This window comes from Xenopus tropicalis, chromosome 2 (assembly GCF_000004195.4).
Source record: "Xenopus tropicalis strain Nigerian chromosome 2, UCB_Xtro_10.0, whole genome shotgun sequence".
NCBI classification, from domain to species: domain Eukaryota; kingdom Metazoa; phylum Chordata; class Amphibia; order Anura; family Pipidae; genus Xenopus; species Xenopus tropicalis.
Genome location: NC_030678.2, coordinates 70,984,243 through 71,012,180, shown reverse-complemented (window position 1 = coordinate 71,012,180; position 27,938 = coordinate 70,984,243). Strand labels below are relative to the sequence as shown.

General features: G+C 38.2%; 2 protein-coding genes and 1 long non-coding RNA gene across 8 annotated transcripts in view; 1 reads left to right on the top strand and 2 right to left on the bottom strand.

Moving 5' to 3' along the window:
- The window catches only part of tfeb (transcription factor EB), a 31,870-nt gene extending 31,094 nt beyond the window's left edge, over nucleotides 1–776 (bottom strand). For 2 of the 6 annotated variants that reach the window (XM_012965704.3, XM_031896142.1), the window contains exon 1: nucleotides 355–492. Coding sequence is in view for 1 of the 6 variants with exons in the window: in XM_031896141.1 (XP_031752001.1) it covers nucleotides 500–606 (107 nt within the window). In the remaining 5 variants the exon portion in view is untranslated. 6 annotated transcript variants of the gene reach the window in all.
- Nucleotides 178–27,416, top strand: LOC105948334. Its single transcript, XR_001171768.3, has 2 exons — nucleotides 178–357; nucleotides 26,833–27,416. It is a non-coding gene; the product is annotated as an uncharacterized LOC105948334 (long non-coding RNA).
- On the bottom strand, nucleotides 8,423–19,559 carry mgc108380 (protein). The gene is made up of 9 exons (NM_001032309.1): nucleotides 19,503–19,559; nucleotides 19,014–19,170; nucleotides 18,821–18,938; nucleotides 17,626–17,744; nucleotides 15,943–16,142; nucleotides 15,401–15,508; nucleotides 12,948–13,092; nucleotides 10,085–10,183; nucleotides 8,423–8,689 (listed from the first exon to the last, which is right to left on the bottom strand). The coding sequence occupies exons 1-9, from the start codon at nucleotides 19,556–19,558 to the stop codon at nucleotides 8,537–8,539; spliced, it is 1,155 nt and encodes a 384-aa protein (NP_001027480.1). The 5' UTR covers nucleotide 19,559; the 3' UTR covers nucleotides 8,423–8,536.
- Nucleotides 27,417–27,938: the final 522 nt, after the last annotated feature.

Genomic DNA, 27,938 nt, shown 5'->3' with positions numbered 1-27,938 from the left:
TGTTGAATATTTACTAGATACTTCTCCATCCAGGAATAAACATTAATGATAAAGAGTAACCAGAACATGCTATGATAAAATACGACAAAAAGTGCTTATGCTTTAAACGCTCTTTCCAGTAATAGTCACCTATGACCCAAGTAACCTCTTCTAGCCCCGGATGTCTCTCTAGTCGGGAACAGTGGCAGGTGTCACCGGTGCTCCACCCCCCAGGCACTCCCCATTACTCCCCGGTGCGTCCAGCCCCACCTTGCCGCTAACTAGAACAGCAGCCAAGATTCTCCCACCCGATTCTGGTCCCGGCTCTCTTGCCCTGTGTCCCTGCTGAAGGTCAACTAAAGTCTGTAAGATTACCGAGTAGGTTAAGTCTGTTTCTTGTACTTTCTTGTTCCGGTGGCTGAGTATGTGCTTCTGTAGCTGGTGCAAATTCCAGACCCCCGCTCTATTCGCCCCTTGCAACCACCGCGCCCGCCCCCTGTCACCGGCTCCTGTCACTTACGAGCTAACAACATCCACCAGGGGGAGCTGGGCAGCCGCGAAGCAGCATGGGTGTTGGAGTTCACATCCGCAGTCACCGATGGGCGATAAAAAAAACTGAGAATACATTGTCGGCCATTTTTGATGTTGGCAGGTTCCCAAAAAGTCGTACTGTTCCAAACATTATGATAAATTATGCTGTATAAAATGAATCTTCTTTCGTTTCCAGTGCACTTTTGGAATGCTAATAAGGTGGGTAGTTGTCTTTTGAATCCTTTTTTAATTTTGTAGCAGCTCTACAGCTTGCTGCATTGATAAATGAGAAAGGGGGAAAAAGGGAAAATTAATTTAATAAAAAAGCAACAACACACCAGTTGATTAAAAAGTGAAAATGTATCCAAGCACTTCCCCAGAGGGGCAACATACAAGAAGATTCATTTTGACAGCTATGCACTTGAGGCAACATTTAGGGGCTTAGTTTAGTCTGAATACTAAAAAAAATAAAAGCTCATGGAGGTGCCAAAAAAGGGCTAAGATTGGCTATTAGGTAGCCTTTATGCACACTATCAGCTTACAGGAGGCTTTATTTGGTAGCAAAACTTGCCACCAAGTCAGGAATTCCAAAATAACTACCTGGTTTGGGGTCACTGAGAACAATATCCAAGGGGTTGGTGAGCAACATGTTGCTCACAAGCCACTGGTTGGGGATCACTGCTTTACAGTGTTGGACTCAGTTGACTGGGGGTCAGGACTTAAATGGCCCATCCCCATCATAAATACTCCACCACCACACCTTATAAAGCATACTTCCTTGCCAAAATTTTCACTAACATGCAGTTGGCCCAAACTGAGCACCCCACCCGACAGATCACAGCCAGACAGCAGGCCTGGGTTTGTGGGGCCCTTGAGGACTTGGACCACCTGGTTTTCTCCTTGTGTCCTGCCAGCCCAGTCCAACCCTGAACACTTTACTTTCTCAGGAACAGTGGTGAATGAAGCAAGAAGAGCTACTGCTACTGCTATTGTAAAGGTATATTATATTGTAAAGGTATATGAAATGACATGGGAGCAGCTGAGGAATTGAAGCACCCTACGCAAGTATGTAAGTGGTGTGCCGAATATTCTTTCTATTGTTGAAATTAAAGTTAAAATCACTGGGGGTGCCAAATGTTAGGCACCCCCCAGTGACAGAATGCCTCATAATATGATCAGCATTGGATGAAATGTACTACAAAACACTGTAATTTTTATTTTAACATTGTTAGAATTAACTGTCTGCTTGGGAATTTATTTTAACTTTTTTCTCTAGATAACAATGCATGATATTGTATAAATTCAGATGTCTCACAGCAATGGTAGCTTGATAAAGGGTCAGGTGATGTAAGACTAATGCTGTTCAATTACAGTCTTCCTGTTGATGTCCACTTAAAAGTGGCCAGTGCGTAACATGCACCTTTAAAAATCTCAAAGAGGCTGTGCTGACTACTGCTGTGCATGCAAAGTGGTTATTTTCACCAACATACTACACATAGTGGTTTGAAGTGTAGGGAGGTATGCCTTAGTGGGTGAAAGAAAAGTGTATGTAGCTGAGCAGCTGAGGCCCCACCAAAAGAAAGAAAATGTCAGTACCCTGGCAACAAATCACAAGTCAGGATTAGCTTGGGCATTTGGGATTAGCTTGGGCTAGTGTGTAGCCTTGGCAAAATGCATGTTGTGTGCAAGTAAGTGTGAGTGCTGTGAATGTGTGAAACTCTCCCAGATTGTATGTGTGTAAGTATAAGTGTGTATTAGTGTACTAAGTGTGTGTGACACTAACCTGGGGACAAGCAGACTGGAAATCCAGAGGAGGAGGCAGGAGGGACCCAGGAACCAGAGGAGACCATCTTCTTTCTTGATCCGGAGAGTGGTCTGTGCAGGGGGGAGGCAGAAGACTAGGAAATGACAGGCACGAAGTAACCATGTGCCTGTCGTTTCCTATGGGGCCCCTGGGCAATTGTGGCCCAGGGACCACTTGTTCCCCCCCCTCTGCTTGTTGCCTAGGGGCTGGGAACGAGCAGGGAGAGAACGAGCAACTTCTCAATTGCTCTCGTTTATTTATTTGTTATAGTTTTTTAATTGTTTGCTGCATTCTAACTCCATGCAGCTTTCAAAAGGGGGTCACTAACCCCAGCAGCCAGAAAACTATTGCTCTGTGAGACTACACTTTTATTGTTACTTTTTATTATTATCTATTTATTACTTATCTCCTATTCATATCCAGTCTCTCATTCAAACCACTCCTTAGCTGCTAAGGTAATTTGGACCCTAGCAACTAGATAGCTGCTGAAACTCCAAACTGGAGAGCTGCTAAACAAAAATTTAAATAATTAAAAAAAACTACAAATAATAAAAAATGAAGATCAATTGCAAACTGTCTCAGAATATCACTCTCTATATTATACTAAATGAGTGTACAACTGTTTTAAAAGCCGCTCCTCCGCTCCCAAACCCGGAAGTACTGCAGAATGTAGAATCTGCGTTCTGTGGCACTTGAGTCCTTTTATCAACAGAATGTAGATTCTACATTCTGTGGCACTTAAAGGGTAGAATTAATTTCTTGCAATGTAAAAAGTGTAATTTAGAAATAAAAAGTACACAAAAAAATCATGATAGAATCCCTTAAACTACAGTGGTGTGAAAAACTATTTGCCCCCTTCCTGATTTCTTATTCTTTTGCATGTTTGTCACACAAAATGTTTCTGATCATCAAACACATTTAACTATTAGTCAAAGATAACACAAGTAAACACAAAATGCAGTTTTTAAATGAGGGTTTTTATTATTTAGGGAGAAAAAAAATCCAAACCTACATGGCCCTGTGTGAAAAAGTAATTGCCCCCTGAACCTAATAACTGGTTGGGCCACCCTTAGCAGCAATAACTGCAATCAAGCGTTTGCGATAACTTGCAACGAGTCTTTTACAGCGCTCTGGAGGAATTTTGGCCCACTCATCTTTGCAGAATTGTTGTAATTCAGCTTTATTTGAGGGTTTTCTAGCATGAACCGCCTTTTTAAGGTCATGCCACAACATCTCAATAGGATTCAGGTCAGGACTTTGACTAGGCCACTCCAAAGTCTTCATTTTGTTTTTCTTCAGCCATTCAGAGGTGGATTTGCTGGTGTGTTTTGGGTCATTGTCCTGCTACAGCACCCAAGATCGCTTCAGCTTGAGTTGACGAACAGATGGCCGGACATTCTCCTTCAGGATTTTTTGGTAGACAGTAGAATTCATGGTTCCGTCTATCACAGCAAGCCTTCCAGGTCCTGAAGCAGCAAAACAACCCCAGACCATCACACTACCACCACCATATTTTACTGTTGGTATGATGTTCTTTTTCTGAAATGCTGTGTTACTTTTACGCCAGATGTAACGGGACACGCACCTTCCAAAAAGTTCAACTTTTGTCTCGTCGGTATTTTCCCAAAAGTCTTGGCAATCACTGAGATGTTTTTTCGCAAAATTGAGACGAGCCTTAATGTTCTTTTTGCTTAAAAGTGGTTTGCGCCTTGGAAATCTGCCATGCAGGCCGTTTTTGCCCAGTCTCTTTCTTATGGTGGAGTCGTGAACACTGACCTTAATTGAGGCAAGTGAGGCCTGCAGTTCTTTAGATGTTGTCCTGGGGTCTTTTGTGGCCTCTCGGATGAGTTGTCTCTGAGCTCTTGGGGTAATTTTGGTCGGCCGGCCAATCCTGGGAAGGTTCACCACTGTTCCATGTTTTTGCCATTTGTGGATAATGGCTCTCACTGTGGTTTGCTGGAGTCCCAAAGCTTTAGAAATGGCTTTATAACCTTTACCAGACTGATAGATCTCAATTACTTTTGTTCTCATTTGTTCCTGAATTTCTTTGGATCTTGGCATGATGTCTAGCTTTTGAGGTGCTTTTGGTCTACTTCTCTGTGTCAGGTAGCTCCTATTTAAGTGATTTCTTGATTGAAACAGGTGTGGCAGTAATCAGGCCTGGGGGTGACTACAGAAATTGAACTGAGGTGTGATAAACCACAGTTAAGTTATTTTTTAACAAGGGGGGCAATCACTTTTTCACACAGGGCCATGTAGATTTGGAGTTTTTTTTCTGTCTTAATAACGTAAACCTTCATTTAAAAACTGCATTTTGTGTTCAATTATGTTATCTTTGACTAATAGTTAACGGTTTTTGTTGAGCAGAAACATTTAAGTGTGACAAACATGCAAAAGAATAAAAAATCAGGAAGGGGGCAAATAGTTTTTCACACCACTGTATATCTGTAGTAAAAAGATGCCGGTTGAAAGTGTGCAAATGTGCTTAATCAGTTCTTTTCCACAATGCATGCAATTGACAAGTCAAAATTCCAGGACCAGCTCCATAGAGGTCCTTATAGCTCAGTTAAAACAAGTTGTTTGTGGCTGACACAGAATGGTACTTACAATTTTTAGCAAAATTAATGTGAACAATGCCATTTTTTGTGATTTACTCAGACACATCTTGTTTTGGTATCTATGGATTAAATGGATTCAAGTCCCTCTTAAGGTATTAACAGAATCTGCCTCCCTTTACTAGGAAGGGTATTCCACAACCTCACTGCCCTCACCATGAAAAACCACCTTATTTAAAGGTGTTGCCTATGGTGTGCTGATCGTTTTATAGGAAAAAAGAACATCCCCAATCTGCCTATAATCCCCTCTAATGTACTTGTACAGAGTAATCATGTCCCCTCGCAAGCACCTTTTCCAGAGAAAACAGCCCTGACTATGACTAACCTCATAGCTTAAATTTTCCACCCCCTTTTACCAGTTTAGTTACATATCTTCTAGTTGCATGCACTCTCTCCCGCTCATTAATATCCTTCTTATGAACTGAAGCCCAAAACTGCACTGCATACTCAAGGTGAGGCCTTACCAGGGACCTATAAGAGGCAAAATTATTTTCTCATCCCTTGAGTCAATGCCCCCTTTTTTTTGCCAGACAGCAAAAATTGTTCAAATTGTTCTGTAAAGTGGCAGCATCCTGCATTATCAATTTGCACAATTTAGTATCATCAGCAAAAATAGAAACAGTACTTTGCATGCCCACCTCAAGGTCATTAATAAACGGTTTAAAAAGCAAATGACCTCAGTCTAGGATTAATATGATTATGAATGTTAATGTTCAATGCAACCCCCTCCCCTTCCCCCCCCCCTCTTTCTTTCTGTATCCCCTCCTTAAAGTTGAAATGCAAAAATAAAGAATATATAAAAAAAAAAAAAAAAAGCAAATGACCAAGGACTGACTTCACAAACAACACTGGGCCAATTAGAAAATGTTCCATTTACCACCACTCTTTGTAATCTATTCTTCAGCCAGTTTTCTATACATTTACAAAAATTATGTTCTAGGCCAATATCCTTCAAATGTATCTTTAAGTTTCTGTGCGGTACTGTATCAAATGCTTTAGCAAAGTCCAAGTAGATGACATCCACTGCCATTCCAGTGTCCAGGTTCCTGCTCACCTTCTCATAAAAGGCAATTAAACTAGTATGGCAAGATCTGTAACGCATAAAACCATGCTGGCACAAACTCTGAGAACAGGATCCTTTTTTGAATAATGGCACCAATTCACCAGTCTCTCAGCACCATGCCAGACCTCAATTAATCCTGAAAAATTAGTGAAGAGGTTTGGCAATCCAGTTCTAAACTCGTTTAATACCCTGGGATGAATAACATCCGGTCCTGGACCTTTGTTTACCTGTACATGTTCAAGTCACTTTTAAATTTCCTCTTGAGTGACTTGCTAAGCAATATTTTGAAGATATTCGATTTTCCATATGTGTTTAACCCTGTGAAAAGCCCTTCCCAGGTCTTACATTGCAGAGATACCCTTATACTGGCAAAGTCTGCACATCAAACATTTCAATGCAGGATTCTGCTGGAGAAGCTTTACTAATTGACGTGTATTGAAAAAAACATATTTTCCCATGACAGTATTCTTTTAAGGATCATATACAGAGAATGGTTGTCAAAGGAATAGTCTCTGAGAAGGGTTAGTAGGGTGCCACAGGGTTTTGCAATGATCCCACTTGTATTTAGGCACTTGGGTGTGGGCAGTTTAAGCAAAGTATCTGTATTTGCTGATGACACAATACTAAGCAGGCCAAATCTGTACAAATAGACTGGGCAGCTAAGTGGTAGATTCAGTGGTGATCAGTGTAAGGTTATGCATTTGGGATAGTAAACTATGCAAACCACTTACTGGCATTAGGTTTCACATAAGTTAATATAAAAGGTATACCACAGACCCCTCACAAATGCAAAGAGAAAGGCTGTAGTGATGTATGGACTATTCCGGTTTGGGCGGGTCCAGGCCAACCTTGGTGCAGGCCAGCAAAAACACAGAACAAAATTTCTGTTGAAAATGATATAATGAACCACCCCAGTGGACCTAATTGCTATCCTGGGTCCCCAGACTGGCACTCCTTTTCTGTAAAAAAAAAATGCACTGGCCCAGGGTGCTTTCCATTTTTGTATTTTTCCTTCATGTTTCTTCATTTGCCCAAGGATCCCTTGTGCTGGTGCATGCACAATATAGTTAGAAACCTTCTTCACTGGGCTCATACTGGTCCTGGACTTGTGGAAGGGAACATGTGAAATTACTTTAATTCTCATGCAACAGCATAAGATTTCTGCCAGGACATTTCTGGTCTAGAAACAGGGTGCTGCCCCATTTTCCATTCTTTTTGAGCCACAGAAGTATGTATAGGTCCAGACCTGCAGTTAGTGATAATGACTTGTTTTCTATGTATCTAGCTCTGTTTTCTGGTGCTAGCACCTGCAGGCTGTTTGGTTTCAGCTGTAGGGGATCACTAAGTAAGGCACTATTTAAGCCTGACCCTTGCTTTACCCTGTGCTGGATCATTAAGTGCCGTTGGTGATTTAGCACTTCTTGTACTGAGTCCTTAGGCTCTGCATGAGTGTTTTCCCACCATGTCCTGATTGCTTTTACTTATCTCCTGGTATGACTGTTACATGGACTTGCTTTGCATGCCACCTAGCCAGACCTGCTTTACAGACTTGTTGCTTCCCGCCACCTGCATTGATCATTTGACTGTTTTACAGACTTGCCTTTCTCTCCTGAATAATTCGCTGCACTCATTTAATAATTATATATTTACTGAACATTGTTCCCATTCTTTATCCTGTATCTACAAGGCCACATAGCACATAGACTCCTGTTCTACCTTCAAGGAATAGAAAAATTAAAGTGGTCAGAGGTTAAAGCGGACCTGTCACCTTTAAGAAATAATTTCAAATTGTTTTCTATTGTGTTTGGCAAGCAAAATAAACTTTACTTACACTATATAAATTATTTTAATCTTATTTTCTTCAGCCTTGGAATTCACAATTGCAGCAAGCAGGCAGGGGCCATTTTGTGGACACTGTTATCAAAGCAGGCATTGGCATCCTGCCAAAATCTTGTTTCTGTGCCCTAGTGCCCATGTCCATGCACTGGTTACACAATTAGATGGTGAGGAGGGAGGGGGAATGTGAGGAGGGCAGCGACATCTAAGAAGTTCTGAATTGAAAGTGAAAGTAACTGTCTGCCCCACCTCTATGCCTAAGGCATAGAGGCGGGGCAGGCATTATATAATTGACAGCTGGGATTTTAAAATGCTTTTATAATGGGTTTGGATGTGGTAATAAAAAAATTATTTTGGGTTTCATGTTTAATTTGAAAAGGACTTTTATTATACAGCTTTTTATGTCTGGGTGACAGGTCCACTTTAACGATTAACTTTACCAGGGGCTGCCCAACAAACTGATACCCCTCAGTAAATGTAACTTTCCTTGTCATTTAAGCAAGAATTTAATAACTTTGGGGAACATACTATAAATTAGAATGGACATTTCTTCCCTTAAGGCTTAAAAAGAGCTTTTTTTTTAAATACAAAATATATTTGTTGATACTTTAATTGATTGATATGTGTGCTACATATAAACTTGCCATTGTGCATGTGTGAGCTAATGATCAGCTCTGCTTTTTCAGGATATAGCTATACACCTTATCTTCATGCTGCTTGAGCAAAGCCCACCCTATTGTTGCTCATATCATAGACAGAGTAGTATTGTCGAAGGAAGACATCCCCTAGGATCCATAAGGGTTGGCCATTCTGAGATGGGAGATAAGTTTCTTCAACTCCAACAGTGCAGTAGCCATTAGTCTAAATATAAACAGAATAATTGTTTTAAATCAAATGAGCATTCATGTAAACAGAAATATATCTGACTGAATAAATTCTGTGCTTGTAGAACACAGAAAATTCACTCCAGTTTGACACTAATACTAATTTTAGTATAAATGTTTTTGGTTTTGTGATCAGTTTGATCAGTCTCCAAACTGTATGAAGTCTTGCATGTACAATACTGAATGGATCCCTTGACCTGTTTGGGTTATAATTTCTTGTGTCTATAATGGTAAGAGAATGCAGAGGAAAAGACAGTAGATCAGAAGTACAGAATGCACAGGTGAGCAAATAATAAGGGGCGTAACCTGAATTTTTTTGTTCTAATTGATACCCATTTTTATAGGTTATGGTATTGGAAATATATCAGACATCAGTTTTCAGGGTAATCTTTATAATCTTTATAATATTTGGTTGATGTGTTTCCTATTTTAATTCTGTTTTACCTTGTGCACTCATTGGGGCACATTTACTAACCCACGAACGGGCCGAATGCGTCCGATTGCGTTTTTTTCGTAATGATCGGTAATTTTGCGGTTTTTTTCGGCGTCTTTGCGTAAAAACGCAAGTTTTTCATAGCCATTACGAAAGTTGCGCAAAGTCGCGATTTTTTCGTAGCGTTAACACTTGCGCGCAAAGTCGCGCCTTTTTCGTAGCGTTAAAACTTAAAAGGCGCGACGTTTCGCGCAAGTTTTAACGCTACGAAAAAATCGCGACTTTGCGCAACTTTCGTAATGGCTACGAAAAACTTGCGTTTTTACGCAAAAATCGTAAAGACGCCGAAAAAAATCGCAAAAAATACGAAAAAATCGCAAAATTACCGAAAAAGTCGCAAAATGTTCGTTTCCAATCGGAATTTTTCCAATTCGGATTCGAAATCGTGTCTTAGTAAATCAGCCCCATAATGTATCATTTACAAGCAGGACGCAGTGTGCAATAAATGATCAGCCATTTTTTTGCACTTTGCACACTGTTTCCTGCATAGTGTAATTTGCCTTAGGCTTATCTGCTTCTTTTCAAAGGGCAGAGACCTGCAGTATGCCCCTTTATTTTAAATGAGTGCTGCCTTTATAAGGATTCCCTTAAGGGGGTGAGTGCAGAAAGCAGCATTCCCAGGGGCACAGGTTCTTCTTAGATGAACATTAAGGGTGCTTCAACCACTTAATGCTCTTGCACTTTTGCCTTGCATTATAGTAAACGACACCTATTCTGTACATAGCCTAAGAACATTGGGGTGGGGGGGAATTGCCAAGGTACCACCTAAGTATTCCTAATGAGGAATTCTAAAAGTTTTTTGAAGAGAGGAATATTGGCACAAAATGTCCACATACTGTACCACAGAGTAAATCTGGATATTATAAACAGACACTCTACCTGGACTATGTATCCTGAGGGAGGAATAGGAAACTGGACTCCATTTATGACGAAAGTAATGGTAGGCAGGTTCTGAACACTGTTGCAGTTCACTACAAACTGGACAGATAAAAAAATGTCTGTAATGACTGGGAGCAGATCACATGATAAAATCAGATGCAATAGAATCAAACAATTTCCACTGTAACTTAAGAATGAATTCTACAAAGAAAAGTACATTGCTGACTGAATTTGTCATATTTGGCTAACTGGATGAGTAAAATTTGTCCATGAATGGATGTAGCAAATAGTTTATAACCAGTTTGCCCAGGAATTTTTACTTGTGTCACCGTAAAATAAGTTTTTGCAGGAATTGTCATGGTAAAAATTGTTGCTAATGAAATCTAGCCAGAAAAACATTGCAGCAGACTTTTGCCATAGCCACACCAGAAGTGATGTACTGCCCTGCACCTTGTAAGTTGTTTAACACTCTCAGCCTTTGGCTATAAAGTTTCTTGTTCTAAAGGCGAAGACACATGCGGCTATTAGTAGCCTCGACTTTTTAAAAAGTTGCAGCGACTAATTCATGCAGCGAAGACAATGTGTGATTAAAAGCAGCGACTTATACAGTAGCTTATGGCGGGAAGTCGCCCCATGTGTCTTCGCCCTAAGAGTCCCCGGGTGTTTTTGTCTGCTTTTTTTGTACACAAACTTTTCACAATTTTCCTGTCTGCTTGCTGACCTGCCCAGTACTTTATTACTAAACCTACTGTCTGCTGACAGCACTAAATTCTGGTCAGAATTTAAAGAAGCTTACCTTTCAGACCCCTGGCCAATTTGCTAAGACAAAGATACTGAATTTTATAGTTTACTAGGAGACACTAAAGTTCATTTACTAACGCACTGCAACGCACTGCAAACAAAGTGCAATTTTTAGACACAAATTAGCATGTTTCCCGCAAGTTGACACAGCATCTTAGGAATGGTGTCACTTCCTGTGGACCAATGTGCCAGTGTTAATAAGGGCATTATGCCAATTGACACAACCCACTAGTGGAATTCTGGACATTCTACCACATCCAGGCTGGCAGTAATTCCAGGATTCTCTTGTCTCTTAAACTTTCACTTGCACATAGATCATCAGAGCAGGATGGCAGGCCCAGACTGGCAATATGTGGATTCTGGCAAATGCCAGATGGGCTGCTGTAAGATGCCATAGACAGCCACTATTTAGTGGGCTGGTGGGGGGCTGTTTGAGCCTTAAAATGCCAGGACCTATTTTGAGTCCCAGTCCAGGCCTGCAGGATGGCTAGGTGCATTGGCGCTTCACAGAAATACAAGTGCAAGAAGAACATATCCCCCCCACTACCTTTTATGCATGGCATCAATGTACAAGTGTCAATTTATGCATTCATAACTGACCCCTGTTATTTTTTGCTCCTGCAACAATATGATATATAGCAATATATAATTATAATAATATATGATATCTATATATATATATATATATATATATATATATATATATATATATATATATATATGTAAAATATATAAGAATAATGTTATGTTTTTTTGTATACCCTTTTTTTTGTATACCCTTTATGTAACTCTTCTGTGTTACCAAAAGTATATAAAATTGCTTTTGTGTACTACTGAAAAGTCTTGTGACTTTCCTGCGCTTCTGCATGTGCAATTATGTGGGTGGGTGCAGTGACAGAACTACTGGGTTCACTGGAGGCTCGCATATGTTTAAATCCGGTGTGAAAATTGTGTCTGGAGGTAGGGTAGGTGGCCTGGCTGCACATCCTGCTGTGATAGTTATGTTACTGGGTGGGTACTTGAAACTTCGCCTGGCTAATAAATCATAAATAAGTATCTATCCATTCTCACTTTCTGCCCTTTGTATTTCTAGTACAAGTATAGGCTCTATTATACAGGATGCTTAGGACTAAAGGTTTTTCCACATATGGGATCTTTCTGTAATTTGGATTACCGTGCCTTGTTTTGCCACCACAAGGGATTTATGTAGCTTAGGTTAGATCAAATATTAAGTACTGGTTTATTACTAAGGAAAATAATAATTCGAAATATTTGTTTAAAGGTGAAGGAAAGGTAAAAATCACTGGGGAGAGGGGGTGCCAAATGTTAGGCAACCCCCCCCCCCAGTGACTTTTATTGCTTACCTTTTACCCCAGGCTGGTGCCGCTAGTTTCAGTGAGTGTTTAGTATTTGGAAAAATAATTGTCCGCTTTCACCAGGTTCAACAACATCATTAATAAATACACACATCTGTTTTGTATATAGCTACTGATTTCAATTAACACTAGCTCACATACACTAGCAAATTTTCTCTAAAAGATTCAGAAAGATTCAGAAGAAAATTCAATAGGAAAAGTAGTGAAAATTCTCAGAAATTACCGCCTGACGTAGTTGCACAAAGTGTGGTGAAGCTTCCTGAGGCGAAACTTTACACCTTAGTAAGTGTGCCCCTATGGGAAATGGCCTTTTCAAAATTCAAAGCCTTCTGGATACTGGGTTTCCATAAGGGATCCCATACATGAAAGAGTTATTAGTCATCTACACTATGTTTAAATTTCATTATTTTATTATGGTAGCATGTGGGACATACCAGTTACTCTTTCCTTCATAAGAATGATTGCTGTTACATAGATACAGGTAGTTTAGATTTAACAAAAAGTTGTGAACCAGGAAGGACTTGGAAACAAGCCCAAGATACTATTTTATAGAACACTTTTTAAATCAGAAATATGTTATTTAGTGTCAGATGGTATTTTCAAATTACTAATAGCGGAACTAAGATCTACAAGCTTCTTCCACCTTTAGACATTATCTCACCATTCTTTTTAAGACATTATCTCACCATTCCATTATAGTTTTGTGCTCCTAAGTTTTGTAGCAAAGTTCCCATATATTGCTGAGGGATGGTAAGGGGAGAGGTTCCAGTATCTACAATGGCTTGGCAGCCTTGACTGCACCATCCAGTTGCCTGACCATTAATTAAGAACCTGTAGAGAAAAAAACATACTAATTATAATAGACTAAATTCTGCCCCCCCTAACTAAAGGCATTAGGCATAAATATTGAGGCTCAGTGTTATAAAAAAGTCTGTCTCCTGAATAAGTCCCTGATCTTTCCGATGTAGTCCAATGGAATAACATATGTTATATTTATATTCCATACTCCCAGCTGCTAGACCATTTCTTAATGTTTTTACTCCTACAAAACCTAAAATAAGTTTTCTAGCCATATTTTAAACTTGTCCCTCCGTTAAGGTAGCCATACACTGGCAGATTTAAACTGACAGCTTATCTGATGGGCCTACCCAAGTGATATTTGGCCTAAAATTGGGTAGATGTTGATCAGGTGGGTTTGATCATTGGTGCAGTTCTCGCTCTGACAGTTCCTATTCTCGTTGGTGTAAGGTGTTATGGTGACCATACCTTTTAACAGGGATCCCCAACCTTTTATACCTGTGAGCCACATTCAAATGGAAAAAGTTTTGGAGAGCAACACAAGCAGGAAAACAGTTCATGGAGGTGCCAATTAGAGCTCTAATTGGCTATTTTGTAGCCTCTATGTTGACTGGAAGCCTACAGAAGGCTATGTTTGGTAATTACACTGGGTTTTTATAAAATAAAAGCTTGCCTCCTAACCAGAAATTAAAAAATAAGCACCTGCTTTGAGGCCAATGGGAGCAAAATCCAAGGGGATGGTTGGGCATCACTGCCTTATAAGATTTGATTATTTGGCAATCTTGACAAATAAGTGGATTTTGTATATCAGCTTAATTTGACCTTAGGGCCAAACAATCAAATCACAACAACAGAGATAGCATCAGTCAGAGTGAGGCTATGCAGTCCCCGATCTGACAAAAAAATCAAACCTGCCCGATGGCGACCTCGCCAATCGAGTGGATCTCATGGCATATAGCCACCTTTACACTACTCTGCCTGCCTCCCCCTATTTCCTGTACAATCCCTTATGTTTTCTCATTTTTTCTAACCCCAGCTAAAAGATACATTTCATCTCGAACTGCTAGACCAACTCTTGATCCCTGCACAGCTTATCACACTTCCTCATACACTATGGACATCTCTCTCTAAAGTGTAAGGGATGTAACCACTGTAGTATTACAAGTATTACATAGACTTGTTGTTAAATTATTGTTAAATTTCAAAAATCAATTACAGTTTTATACTGAAAAGAATAACTAAGCAGCTTGGAGACCCTAAAAAAGATTAAGTCAATGGGAGATGTATGTATTTTGGGGCTTTTATAGATGTATATAAATGGTAGGAAGCACTGATGAAAATTTATCTGTATCTCTTTTTGGCACACTCTGCATACTGCATAGAACTCACTGGGATTTTAAAAGTCACCAAGGCATTTTAGGAACATATAAATGAAAAATCTTGCAATTAAAAATATACTGAGCACAGAACCCTCAGGTGACATCTTTTACCTTTTTAGTTGGAGTTCAACTCTAAGGCTAAATAATTTGGAATATATAATAAGAATACATAGAAGAAAGTTCCATGCAGTGTCAAATCTTGAAAAAAATAAATAATTATCGGGAAAAGTGTTTGTGTTGGATAAGAGTTATAATTAGTGTGTACTAGAAGCTCTATTAACTGATTTGTTTTGAAAAAAAAAAACCATGACAGTATTTATTTAACACTCCACCAGAATCCTGCATTAAAATTAATTTTTCAAAAACACAAACAGATTTTCTTATATTTAATTTTACATGGGGCTAGCCATATTTTTCATTTCCCAGGGTGCCACAACCATGTGACCTGTGCTCTGATAAACGTAATAAAAAGTGATAAAAGTCATCCTTTACTTCTGAGCTGCAAGTTGGAGTTGTATTACCCCCCTCCCAGCAGCCAATCAGAAGAACAATGGCAAGGTAGCAAGATAGCAGCTCCCAGTAGATATCAAAATAGCACTCCATAGTAAAAAATGCAAGTCCAGCTTGGGACTCCTCTAGTTCCATGGGGGTAGGAGAAACAATATGATAATATAATAATGTGTAGTGCTGGCTCTTTGTAAAAGCTCAGAATAAGGCACAATGCACTGCCTACACACCACTATTACTGAACTAAATATTATTATATTACTATACTAAATATTAACTAACAAAATGCATTTGTTGGTTCAAGAATACAATTTTAAATGGTAGAGTGAATTATTTGCTATGTAAACAGTGTAATTTAGAAATAAAAACTATATCATAAAAATTATGACAGTATCCCTTTACCTTACTGCCTGCTAATTTCCCTTTTCAAATCAATAGATGTTCTAATTACTTACTCATCAATTCCAATTTGCCAGTAAACCTCTTGAGTAACTGGAGACCACTGGATTTGGCCTGAGTACAAGTTGTTATCAACACCACCAAAGATCACCTCTCCGGACTGACTAAACATTAAAATCACAGACACATTATTAATATGTGAAAACAAGCATAACTTGTCTGCTTCTAATATCAATTACCTTCTACACTAAACCGTATTAATATACACTATTGTGTGCAAAAATACACCTGAGACATTTTTAAAAAACCTTGCACATGCCAAATATCATCATATTTATCATCAAGCTATATAGGAAAGACCCACCACTGATAGGGTGCTGGATAATACTGCAAGCCCAGGAGCATCTAGGTGGCACCAGGCTGACTATTCCTAGGTGACAATGTCTAAAATATTGATTATCCTTATCCATCTATACATTATACCAAATTCATAAAATTAATGTAATTACTATATAATAATTGACTAGGATACAGTAATGAGGTATGGATAAATAAGTGGCTATACTACTAAACTAAATTATTTGGGGTAGTCACTTACCTGCTCATGTAGACACTGAATATGGGGTAAGTGAGCAGATTTTGCTGCAACATGCCCTGCATGGCAGTAGTAGCACCTCCTGCAGACATGGCAGGATAGGCCATACCAAAAATGCCATCAAACTTGGAATAATAGAAACTGCTGCCACTTTCTGTGTAGGTCAGACCAAATTCTTGGTTATTGAGGCTAAGTCCCTGGACCTGTATTATAAAAAATTCAGCTGTTTAAACCAAGAAAAGCAATTAATGAGCAGGTTGGAAAAAATAGTTGTAATTGTCTTGCTAGTCAAGTCAAGCCCCTAGATGACAAAACTTAAATCAGTTGATTTTTGTATTTATTTCATCACATGTATATTTTGTGTGCAGATGGAATAACAATAAAGCTTGACTTGTTTTTTGTGATTGTACATGTACTGCTACATCATTTAAAACATCTACCAGAGACACTCCCTAACTGATGCTGGAATTTATCAACTTACACAGGGCAAAATATTACATTTATCCAGTTTCAAAGCAAGGTTTTTTTTTTTAAAATGTGTTTACAAATAAAGTTGTGATTACATTTGTTTTCACAATCTTGATGTCTTTTTTCCTTACTAGCTAGAATATTTATGAAAAATACTTAAATCACAAAAATGTTAAAATAGTATATAGATAGGTTACCTACATGGCTCCATTGTATTTATTGTATTTGGCGGTAAAGGTACAGAGAATACTTCTATATGCAGGACAGGGCACAATATGCAAAAAACATGCCAGATTGCACTTTAAACCCTGACATGGGGGGGGGGGGGCAGTAGCTACTGTAGAATTATCCAGCTATGTTAGTGGCGGCTTATGCTTTTTTCAGTAATTCACCTCTGGCCCTTTCATTGTATTGCTGACTTGGAATGGAATCTTGACCACCTTTGTCAGTTGTGGTAACATTTTTTTTGTGTGTAACATAGTAACATAAGTTAGGTTGATAAAAGACACACGTTCAACCTTAACGCCTAACTACTAGTTGATTCAGAGGAAGGCAAAAAAAAACCATCTGAAGCCTCTCTCGCAGAGGGGGAAAACATTCCTTCCTGACTCCAAGATGGCAATCGGACCAGTCCCTGGATCAACTTGTACTAAGAGTTATCACCCATAAACCATGTATTTCCTCACTTGCTAAAAAGCCCTTCAACCCCTTCTTGAAGCTATCTAATGTATCAGCCAGTACAATTTGTTCAGGGAGAGAACTCAACAAATTCACAGCTATCACAGTAAAAAATCCTAATATTCAGATGGAACCTCCTTTCTTCTAATCTGAATGGGTGCCTTCATGTTATTTGGAAATACCTACTGGTAAATAAAGCATTAGAGAGATTATATTATACATAGTTATCACATCACCCCTTAAGTATCTCTTCTCCAGTATAAACAAACCCAACTTGGCCAGTCTTTCTTCATAACTAAGAATTTTCATACGCTTTACCAGCTTGGTTGCCCTTCTCTCTACACTCAAAACTGAACAGCATATTCTAAACATTACCAGTGCTCTGTAAAGTAGAAGTAGAGAAAAGTGGAAGAAACACACTTGTTAAATTTGCAATATCAGTTTACATTTAACTGCAACACCACCCAGGTTTTTGTTCTACCTTAATAGAATTTTCACAATCATTTGCAATGAAATAAGCTTTCAGCCTACATTACTTACCGTCACTGTATCATAGCCAAAGACACCAGTGACGCTACCACTGCCATATGACATTGAGAATTGCTGCCCATTAGATGTATAGGTAGAGGACTGACTGGGGTTAAACAAGTTGTGATTACCTAGGTTAAAAATAAATTGATGAAATGTTAATTTTCTTTTTTTTATTATTACTATTATTATTCCTTGATAAACAGTTTATTTAATGAAAAACTTGAAAATTCTATCAAAAAGGATTTTAAACCTTAAGAAAACTATTCAGTTCAGATTAAATACTTAACATAAATACAATTTATTTTATAGTAAGTAACCTATTAAAGGATTTTACCAAACTGGCATTTACATTGCAGTAAGTATTGTTCTTTTACATTTTTTTTTATCTTTAGCCACTATCTGATCACTTTTTGTGCGTTACTTACTGATCACCTGACTGTCAGGGAATAATGGAGGTTGTAAACCAGGTAGACGTGCAGGAGTAAAGACACAACTCAGGCCATTGATTGGCTGATGTAACCGAGCATGTATATATGCTCTTGGTTTGTGTGTGAGCACAGTGTCTCACATCAGCCAGAAGGTAGCCTCAAGTACTTAAAATGGCAGTTATTCTATTTGTGATTATCCAGTGGCAAAGTACTACTATAAAAGTATATATTTTTTTTTATGAAAATATTTTTCATTTTCATGAAACGCTGTTTTATATATGGGTTTTTTTTGCGTGATATGGTTTTTATAAAGGTCTGCTTATGTGCAGGATTATAGTTTTTCTTAATTAAAATACATTTAATCATAATTAAAATACATTCAGTTTTTACTGAAAATCCCAGTTTATAATTAAAATATATATTAGAAACATGTAGTTTATTTATAGGAGATTGGAGACATCCAAGTGCCCCATAAATTCCTACCTATATGTTTTTTTAAATATATACATTTTAGTTGCACTCTATACAAAATTAGCTGTTAGTAAGTCACAGATTTCAAAAAGGATTCAAAGGAGTGAAAGATACATTTTGAAACCACATCGTTTTTATAGGGACATGTTTTAATATAATCCACATATAAGGACATATTTATGATGTAATTTATGTTCGTTCCCCCCCCCCTTTTTTTTTTAAAGAGTAGAGTGGCTATTTTTTCAAGAATGTTCAGTATGATGTTGTAATTAAAGGTATTATTCATTTTACAGTTTTATACTCACTGCAGGCCTCGCTTTGACAGGAGGTAGATGGAACCCATAGGTTGGAAGATCCAGTGTCAAATAGCACCAAAAAGTTTTGGGGTGGTGTTCCAATGCTGATCTCTCCATAATAATATGTCTAGATAAAACACAGCATTTATGAACAACTATTTACATGGCATAGTGTTTCAACTGTAATCCATATGTTACTTACGTCCATGTACATGGGCTCATATGCCACAGCAAAGTCATATTTTTCGTTAAAGTGGTATTTCAAAGCTGGATCCCTCTTGTGAGTTTTCATAAATTCCTTCAGAATGCCTCTTTCCCTCATGATATCACGGGCAGATTTGTATCTTTTTAGGGGGACTCTGAACAGGACAGTGCAGGAAAGAGTGTCAAGCAATTACTTAATTACTTCCATAGTTAGTAATATTGATTGAGGATTGAGATAGGCTTAATTTGCCATTGGGGCATGGCACACTGGGAGATCACCCATGGTAAAATGCTTTCCTACTAACCATTTCTTCTTCTTTGTTTCTGTTTATAAGGAACAGCAGGGTTCTCTCTTCACATACTGAACATATACAAATATATATATACAAATATATATATATATATAAATGATAGGACCACCTACATCTGTGACACCTGTACCATTCTGGCCACTTGGTTATAATCTATAATAAGTAGCTTTACTCACCTTACAAGTCCCTCTGACAGCTGGAGGCAGATAAAAGCAAGTACCACCCACTTCATGTTTCTGTTACACTGTTTGTGGCCAGACTTAGGTGCCACGGACAGAATCCCTCTCTTATAATGTGTATCCACCCCTTCTGTACCTCTCACACCTCTTCATTTCCACCAATAAAGTCATAATCTGGCACAAAAGATTTCCATTTCAGCTTCCAACTTGCAATTTGATAAGAGAGATGGCCCGATAATAAAGAGGTTGAATACAGTTGGCAGGTTTTAATTCACCTTCAGATTAAATGCTGTTTCATGTGTGGGCTGTATGTAGGGATCCAAGACCTCTATGAGACCTCTATTCAGTAACATGTACCCAACTGAAGATTCAGCATATAGCAAATTTGGTGTAGGTAAATAAGTGAATGCATGTAATACAGTAAAACCCTGGTTATATGTATCTGGCCTTTTCCCCAGACTTATGCTGTTTTTTGTGGTCCCATACAAGCAAGCTAATTTTTTTCTTTCCTGATTTTATATTTTCTTGAAATTTGCATTGTTTTGATGCAGTGCCCTGGTAAGTGTAAAACTTCTGCTGTATAATTAACTGTATTTTGTAGATCCCACCCATTCCAGCTACAGTCAGGTGATCCCAGTGGAGCTAATAAAAGGGTAACAATTTGGGGGGTTTAACCTTGAAAGCAAGAAAGTTGCAGGTAAAACTCAGTCCCTTTGTTAAATGTATATTGAAGCAGTGGAATTCTTAGTGAATCAGATAAAAGTGAATGTAGGACTGGTCACTAAGCTTTTCCTTGGGACAGTGCTCCCAAGGAAAAAAAACTGCACCAGCCCATTTAAAAGCTACCTTGGACTCTGCATTGGCATTTCTGTGCCTTTGATCTTTTATCATTTGGCACATGGCGTTATGCACATGCGCAGTAGAGTACATCTGCGAGGATTAATCTACTGCACATGTGCGAGCATGGATTTTCACAATGGATACCAGTAAGCAAGGTAAGTAGAATGCGTGAGGTTTCCACAGGCTGGTGCAATTTTCTACCAGCCTGGAAAAAAAATGTATGCTTTATTTCACTGGGGGGGCTTAATATTTTTCCATCATGTCCTTTAAAGTGATAATTTTCCTTTAACGTTAGGTGGTATGCAGTTAGTTTGAGAAACGTTACAATGGGTCTGTTTTTTTTTACTTTTTGTGATTTTTTTTAAATTATTTAGCATTTTATTTTGCATCTCTCTAGTTTAAAACTTTATTAGCTGTCTGGTTGCTGGGGACCAATTTACCATAGCAACCGCACAGTGGTTTAAATGAGAACCAAAACCATTAAAAAACATATTTATTTAAAAAATAAGACCAGTTTTTGCTAAAAACAGGACATTCTATAACATGCTAAACCTAAAGGTTTCTTACTTTTAGATAACTTTTTATGAATTGTTTTACAGGTATAGGACCCATTATCCAGAATGCTCGGGACCAAAGCTATTCCGGATAAGGGTTTTTTCCGTAATTCCATACCTTAAGTCTACAAAAAAATCAATAAAACATGAATTAAACTTAATAGGATGGTTTTGCACCCAAAAAGGATTAATTATATCTTAGTTGGGATCAATTACAAGGTACTATTTTATTACTACAGAGAAAAAGCAAATCAGTTTTAAAATTCTAAACCATTTGATTAAAATGGAGTCTATGGGAGACGGGCTTTCTGTAATTTGAAGCTTTCTGGATAAAGGGTTTCCTGGATAACGGGTCCCATACCTGTACCTGCAACATACTGATTAAAGGTAATTGCTTATTGGTTGCTATTGATTTTCGCGGGACAGTCCCTCTTTAAACAGCTTAGTCCGCAGTCCTGGATTCTTACTAAAAAGTCCCGCATTTCCCTTTGATCTCCTGCACTGAACCCTAAAAAAAGAAACAAACTTAATTAAAAAGAAGCTTTTGGCAGAGAGCCCAGAAATCTTAACAAACTTCACCTACACTTAGATACAATTGTAACTAATGAGCTAAACAGGTCTCCTGGGGGAGCTGAGACTTGCAGCTTAAAGAATAAGTAAAATTACTCTAAACAGCCTCCATAATTACCTACCTTTGTCCCAGCATTCTGTCTGACCTGGTTCATCAGTTATACATTAATCCTTTCCTTTGCTTCCTTGTGCAGAGTGAAGCCCCGCCCCCACTTCCTGTTCAGTTCTCTCTTCAATTCGACAACCTGTAGTCGGAATGGAGAGCCTTCTGCACATGCCTGGAGGCAGCAGGAGCCAGTCTGTGCATTAGCAGGGTTTTGTTTTTTTATGAGAGACCTGAACAGGAAGTGGGGGCGGGGCTTCACTCTGCACAAGGAAGCAAAGGAAAGGATTAACGTCTAACTGAGGAACCAGGTCAGACAGAATGCTGGGACAAAGGTATTCTGGAGGCTGTTTAGAGTAATTTTACTTATTCTTTAAGCTGCAAGTCTCAGTTTCTTTAAGCTGCTAGTCTCAGTTTCTCTGATAGAAAAAAAAGGTTTACTTATTCTTTAAAGGGCAATTTCACCTGCTTTAGCAAAACTGTGATAACACATAAAATAAGACCCCAAAACTCCTAGAAATGTGTTCAAACTTTGAATAACCTGCCAAATTTAGGAAAATGGGAGTGGTATTTAGGATGTGTGGTTGCAAAAACAGGCATGGTCAAACAATTTTCGCCACACTGCACGCACTATTTCTTTTTGTCCCTCTTTCCATTTATCAAATGTTGGGAGGTATGAATTTTGCAGCATCACCTATGGCACTGCCCCTGGTGCACAATCTATAGGTTTGTTTTATTTATTTTCTTTAATCTGATTGTATACTCTTTGCCAGTAATTATTTCCAAGATTCCCCTCTTTCCTGTTTATTTATTTCAGGGTAAAATGTGGAGGGTCAGAAGGGCAGTGATATCAGCACAATTAAATTATTATTTGTTTTGTTTAGGTCACCTTTTATAATAGATATGAACTTTAGAGCTAAATATTGATTTTCTGCTAAATAAATATATCCTATTTCAATTTGCACTGTATAATTAGCTCTCAGTCTGCTTATTTTTCTTCTTGCATTGTGACATTATTAGTAAATGTGCTTTTCAGCTCAGAAATGTTAGAAAATACAATTTAATTACAACAATGTAAAAAAGTATTTGTACAAGTTATTTTGTACAAAATAAGTAAATGAGTAAACATTTTTTGAAAATGTTTTATTATTACTGCATTTATTTAAGGAAAAAAGTCGTCCAAATACCATATTACCCACATAAAAAAGTAACTGCCAGAACTAAGTTAGCTTCTTTTTACCCATTCCGATGTAGAATTACATTATCAGTATAAATATCTTGGTACATGTCTGAATTCATGGTTCCTTAAATAATGGCATGGTGTTCTTGTTGTGGAATGCAGTATTTGCTTTATATAAGACATAAATATTAATATGACATACAGATCAAAGCTATACAGAATGCTTCATGGAGAGCCTTACAATCTATAGGGGTGGGAATAAGTGAGATACAAGGTAACAAAAAAAATTACACCTGTATTTTTTTATGTGCGCAACAATTTTTTTTGGCACGTTTCGCGAAACAATCCGCCAATAGTGAAACATGGAAATTCGCCATAAATCCATGTCTTTGGGATTATTTCGCCCATCATTAATAGCCAGGTAAGACATTTGCAAAGTGGCATAACAGAGGTGGTTTGAATGGTTAGGCAGATGACCTGTGGCATTTTGGACCAGTTTTAGTAAGGATAAGGGAGAAAGTGACAAGAAGGAAAAAGTTGCAATACCCTTTGCAGATGTTAATAAGATTGCATATTCATGCAAAAATTTTAAGGTGCAGTTGGCAAGTTTTTGTAAAGACTTGCATGTGAGAAATGATGGAGGTGCAGAATTAAAGGTACATCAGTGATAGCAAACCTGAGTAGTGGAATGAATGATAGCATTGTTCACAGTGACAGACATATTATACAAGTTGTGTTTTAATCTATATTGTGCCACAGTAGCTAGGAACCACTAAAGGAAAGGTATATCTGTCGTGCAATGCTCTGTGAGACAGAGCATATGTGGAGGAGTGCTGGTAGGCATTAATACTCACTGTAGAAAGCAATGTGGCAGGGACCATATTAGTTTAATGAGAAAGTGAATGAGGTAAACTATAAGATTTACCAGCAAGAGATAAATAAGTCTGAATAAATTTACCATGCATCTAATTAAATATTTGAAGGAGATAAACACAAAATAAGTCACAGATTTAGTAGATTTACAAGGTAAGCAGGCTTCTGGTGGCCCAATCTGTTCTAGTGTCAAAAAAATGAACCTTATTTTTTAATTTTCTTTGTTGTAATTCAGAAGTGCCCTGTTTGTAGAAAGCCCTGTTATGAATTGAGTCTCTTTTCAGGTAGCTCTCCCTTTTCTCCAGATTCTCCACAATGCTGTCTTTTGTCCCCATTATCTTCCCTTATTTCCATGTCTGCATATTTCAACATGCCTATCTGTATTCACAAATAGATAACTGCCCTACATATTTACATTGAACACATGGAACTCACTTAACCATTCCATTCCTAAAATCATCCATTCTTAAATCATAAGAACCTACCCATTCCTGCTGCAACTTTGGTTATTGGCATGGTCCATAAGTGTCATGTTTCAAATTTTGTATTGGGGCACACAAAATAATTCATATTTTTAATAAACATTGGTCTTTTTATCCCATGCATATCTGGAAGTAGATGCGTTTCAGTATCCTTCAAGATCTTTTAGTAAGGCCACTTCATGATATGCTCATGAAAGCAGAAATGGGTACAAGTAGAAAAGAGATGCAAATGGCCTTTAAAAACATTAATGCTTCAAAACTAAGATAAGCTGTTACTGAAACAATTTCAGTTCCACAATATGGGGGGAAGTCATGAGTTAATTAAAAAAAATATATAAGTATTTTGGATACACAAAGATACATATGAACTCCAAGGCATGAAACCCATTTTGATTTTATATGGTTTTGTTTAATTTCAGTTATTTTTATAATGATTTACTTTGGCTAATCCTGACACATAAAGTATATCACATGTAAATGTGTGGGTGTCTATCATGTTTGAACCATAAATATAGCTATATATAAATATTGCTAATTGCTGCCTAGTTTTTAAAAATGTGTTTAAAAAATTCTACAGTACATTCAGGAATTTGCCTAAGTTCACCAATTTACTGAATGCCTAATCCTAGACAGATATTTAGTTCTTCAGAATATTGTATTTGAGAAGTCTGAAACTCAAAGTACATGTCAGATGTTTTGTTTAAAGGACATGTAAACCCCACACACAAAAATGTAATCAGTGAACTGCCTCTTTGAAATCTTTCAATACCTGCCATACTGTTTGTCCATAGGTTAATAGTAAGGCTGCAGCATCTCGTCAATCACTTAGATTTCCTTCTCCTCCTGTAACCCACTCGGCCCCCTCCCTCAGGAATTTGCTTTGACTTCTGGCTTGTGGGCATGTTCTAAGCTCGGATTACTAAACTCGCCCCCCAGTCTAGCAGCCAGTAAAGAGAGGGCATTGCTGGTTCCCACAGAAACTCAGCTCTAACTGTCTGCTTCAATGTTTTTCTCCTGAGCTCAACTTTACCATGAAACAAAGCAGAACTTTTATCAAAGACAGTTGTGCCTATTTGAGCCTGTTTTCTTGATGAATTGTATGCTGAATAAGGGTCTGTGTGTGTGTGTGCTGTTTGCAGATTTAAATGTATCTGATTATGTATCAGAGAAAAAATGGCCACTGGGTCAAAGCTGCTATTTGCTTTAGAAAAATGTGAAGGTGCTGGCAAGCGGAGGGGATATATCCAGTACAAATAATGCCATTTGGGTGGGGGAGATGTGCCCAGCTGATATACATTGTAGGCAAATGTAGGCTTTACATGTCCTTTAAGAAAATAAATATTAAGGATATTAGAACCCTGAAAACTGTTTGCAAAAATGTTAACACCACACACTTTTGTCACCTTTTCATAGTAATAATGCATAATGCATCGCTCCTGCAATGACCTGACGACCAGGACTGTAGGCGGCGCATGCGCAAATGACCCTATTCAGCACAAGCTGGCGCGCTCCCCTTCAGCTCAAGCAGGCGTGCTCCGGTTGCCAAGGGGACGCGTTGTCTGCATGCGAGAGGTCGCAGCCGGCTTGTGCTGAAGGGGAGCGCGCGGGGGAGACGGGGAGACTCTGAGACAGTTTGTGCAGTCTGTGCAGGAGCGGGGACGCAGCCAGCAGGTGCAGGGAGGGAAGCGGAGTGGGGGGGTTGGTGACTAGAGTATGTGCAGGAGCAGGGGGGGGGGCAAAGACCCAGCAAGCAGGTGCGGAGTTCGGGTGTGAGTCGGAGCGGGGGGGTGCTTTTAGGGCTCTTTATTCAGGTATGGCAATGCTTTCTGCAGAATAAATATATTGTTCTAGGTGGCACTAATGTGGTCAATCTATTGGCAGTAAAATGCCAGAATTACTTTCCTTCTCCTTTAAGGAGTATATAACCAAATGTGTTCCTTTGGAAGATTGTGTCCATTTTGATAATAAGAGGGGGGCGGGGCAAATACATCCTAAATCCAAACTGGCAACCTGGCCACTAACATTATTAACATTGTACTATTTGCAGTCATATGGGTAACCGTGCATACAGTCCTTTGTTGAAGCACTGCTTTGGTTTTGCCAGTGCAAGTTGCTTAGGGAAAGTTTTGCATTACTCCAACATTCTCACAGAAAAAAACACTTTCTGCAACTTAACAAACCTCATTGCTTCTAAATTCATTGGATTGCCATTGCTTGCTAATGTTAAGATTTTTACCAAACTATGCTTCCTCTGTATGTATGTGTACAGATGCACTCATGGGACTTATAATCCTGACAAAGGCTCCTGAGAAAGTGTGGTGTTACCAAGCAAAACATGTTAGTTTTATCTATATGCCTGAATTCACTCCATGCTTGTAAGTATCCTGTATCTAGCAGGACACAACTTTTAATAAATTTACCTCACTATATGCTACTTTTCATTTCTTCATGACTCGTGACCATTTGGTATTTGTTGTGGATCCATATCCTCCTGCCCAGAGAACCTATATTTGGCGTTAACCATTCGGGGTAAGTGGGTCAGCTCACTGTGTGGCCAGTGAAGGCAGATTCAACTTGATTCATATTGAGCACTACTATTGAGGATCTGTTACAGATGTGATTGAGGATGTTTGAAACATGTGCATTCATATTTGATATAACAGGCATTCTACAATACATATGGTTTTTATGTGCTTCCTTGTTGTTCTATATTGTGTTTTTAAAGCCCACCTAGAGGGGAGCTGCAAACAATCACTGGACGGGATTCAGAAGACCACACTGAGTCAAAAGACAACAATGAGCACTGATTACAAACACGATGATACCACAGTCAAACCGGTCGTTGGACAAGTGCATTCAGTACAAAAAATGAATATAAGAGATTATAGGAAAACAGATCAGTTATATAAACTTATTATTTGATACCACTACTGTATCATCATACACTTGCTGTCTATGTACTGAATGGTTTGGTCCATAGTCTATTATTACCTTTTCTGTATTTGGGTGTAGTGATTTAAAATGTTTTGTTTAGTTAGTAATTTCTCTGTCATTACCTTGCTAGACATTTCTTCCTATTTGTCATAATTTATATTTATAATTAAACATAATATGAACTTATGTAGGTATAACTGTCATTGGACCAGATGAATCCCATTTTCCGGACACTTATGAGAAATTAATGAGCGTGTAAAATGATAGTCCATACCTACAGTGTGTCGATTGACTGATTTGGCTTAACAACCAGTGTCCTAACTACAAGTAGTACTCTGTGTAGCTATGCCCTATTAAAGATGATTTGAAACTAGAGCTTCTTGCTTCCGCCTTTTTTTTCCTGACACAATCGGTGTGCTCTCAATTAGGTTATGGCTTTTTTTTTCTGTAATTATTATTTTTTGCTGATTATATGCCAGGTGGAGCTTTTTAGTTTCAGTGGGTAATTCTTCATAAGCCATTAGGGTATTATTTTAGCAAAGGAGTATATATGTATAGGAAGATCTTCATTCATCCATGTCATGATATACAGTGTCTAGTACTGATAAGGCTAAAGTAGCTGGACTTGCTGAATTGAACTGTAGAAGCCACTCGGATGAGTGGTGAAACATTTTCAGAAAGTTCAGTTGCTTAAGACTTATCTCTATTGTACTTCAGTGCCTTTTTTTAAAGCTAACAAGGTTATCAGCTTTGAAAAATAAGCTAAAATGTTCTGAAAGCTTGATGTGAGTATCATCTTATTTAGACAATAAAGGTATAAACTTTAACAAAGTGCCTAACAAAGTCTAAACATATTCTGTGGTAGAATTTTAACCCTTAATAATCATCAAAGAACAA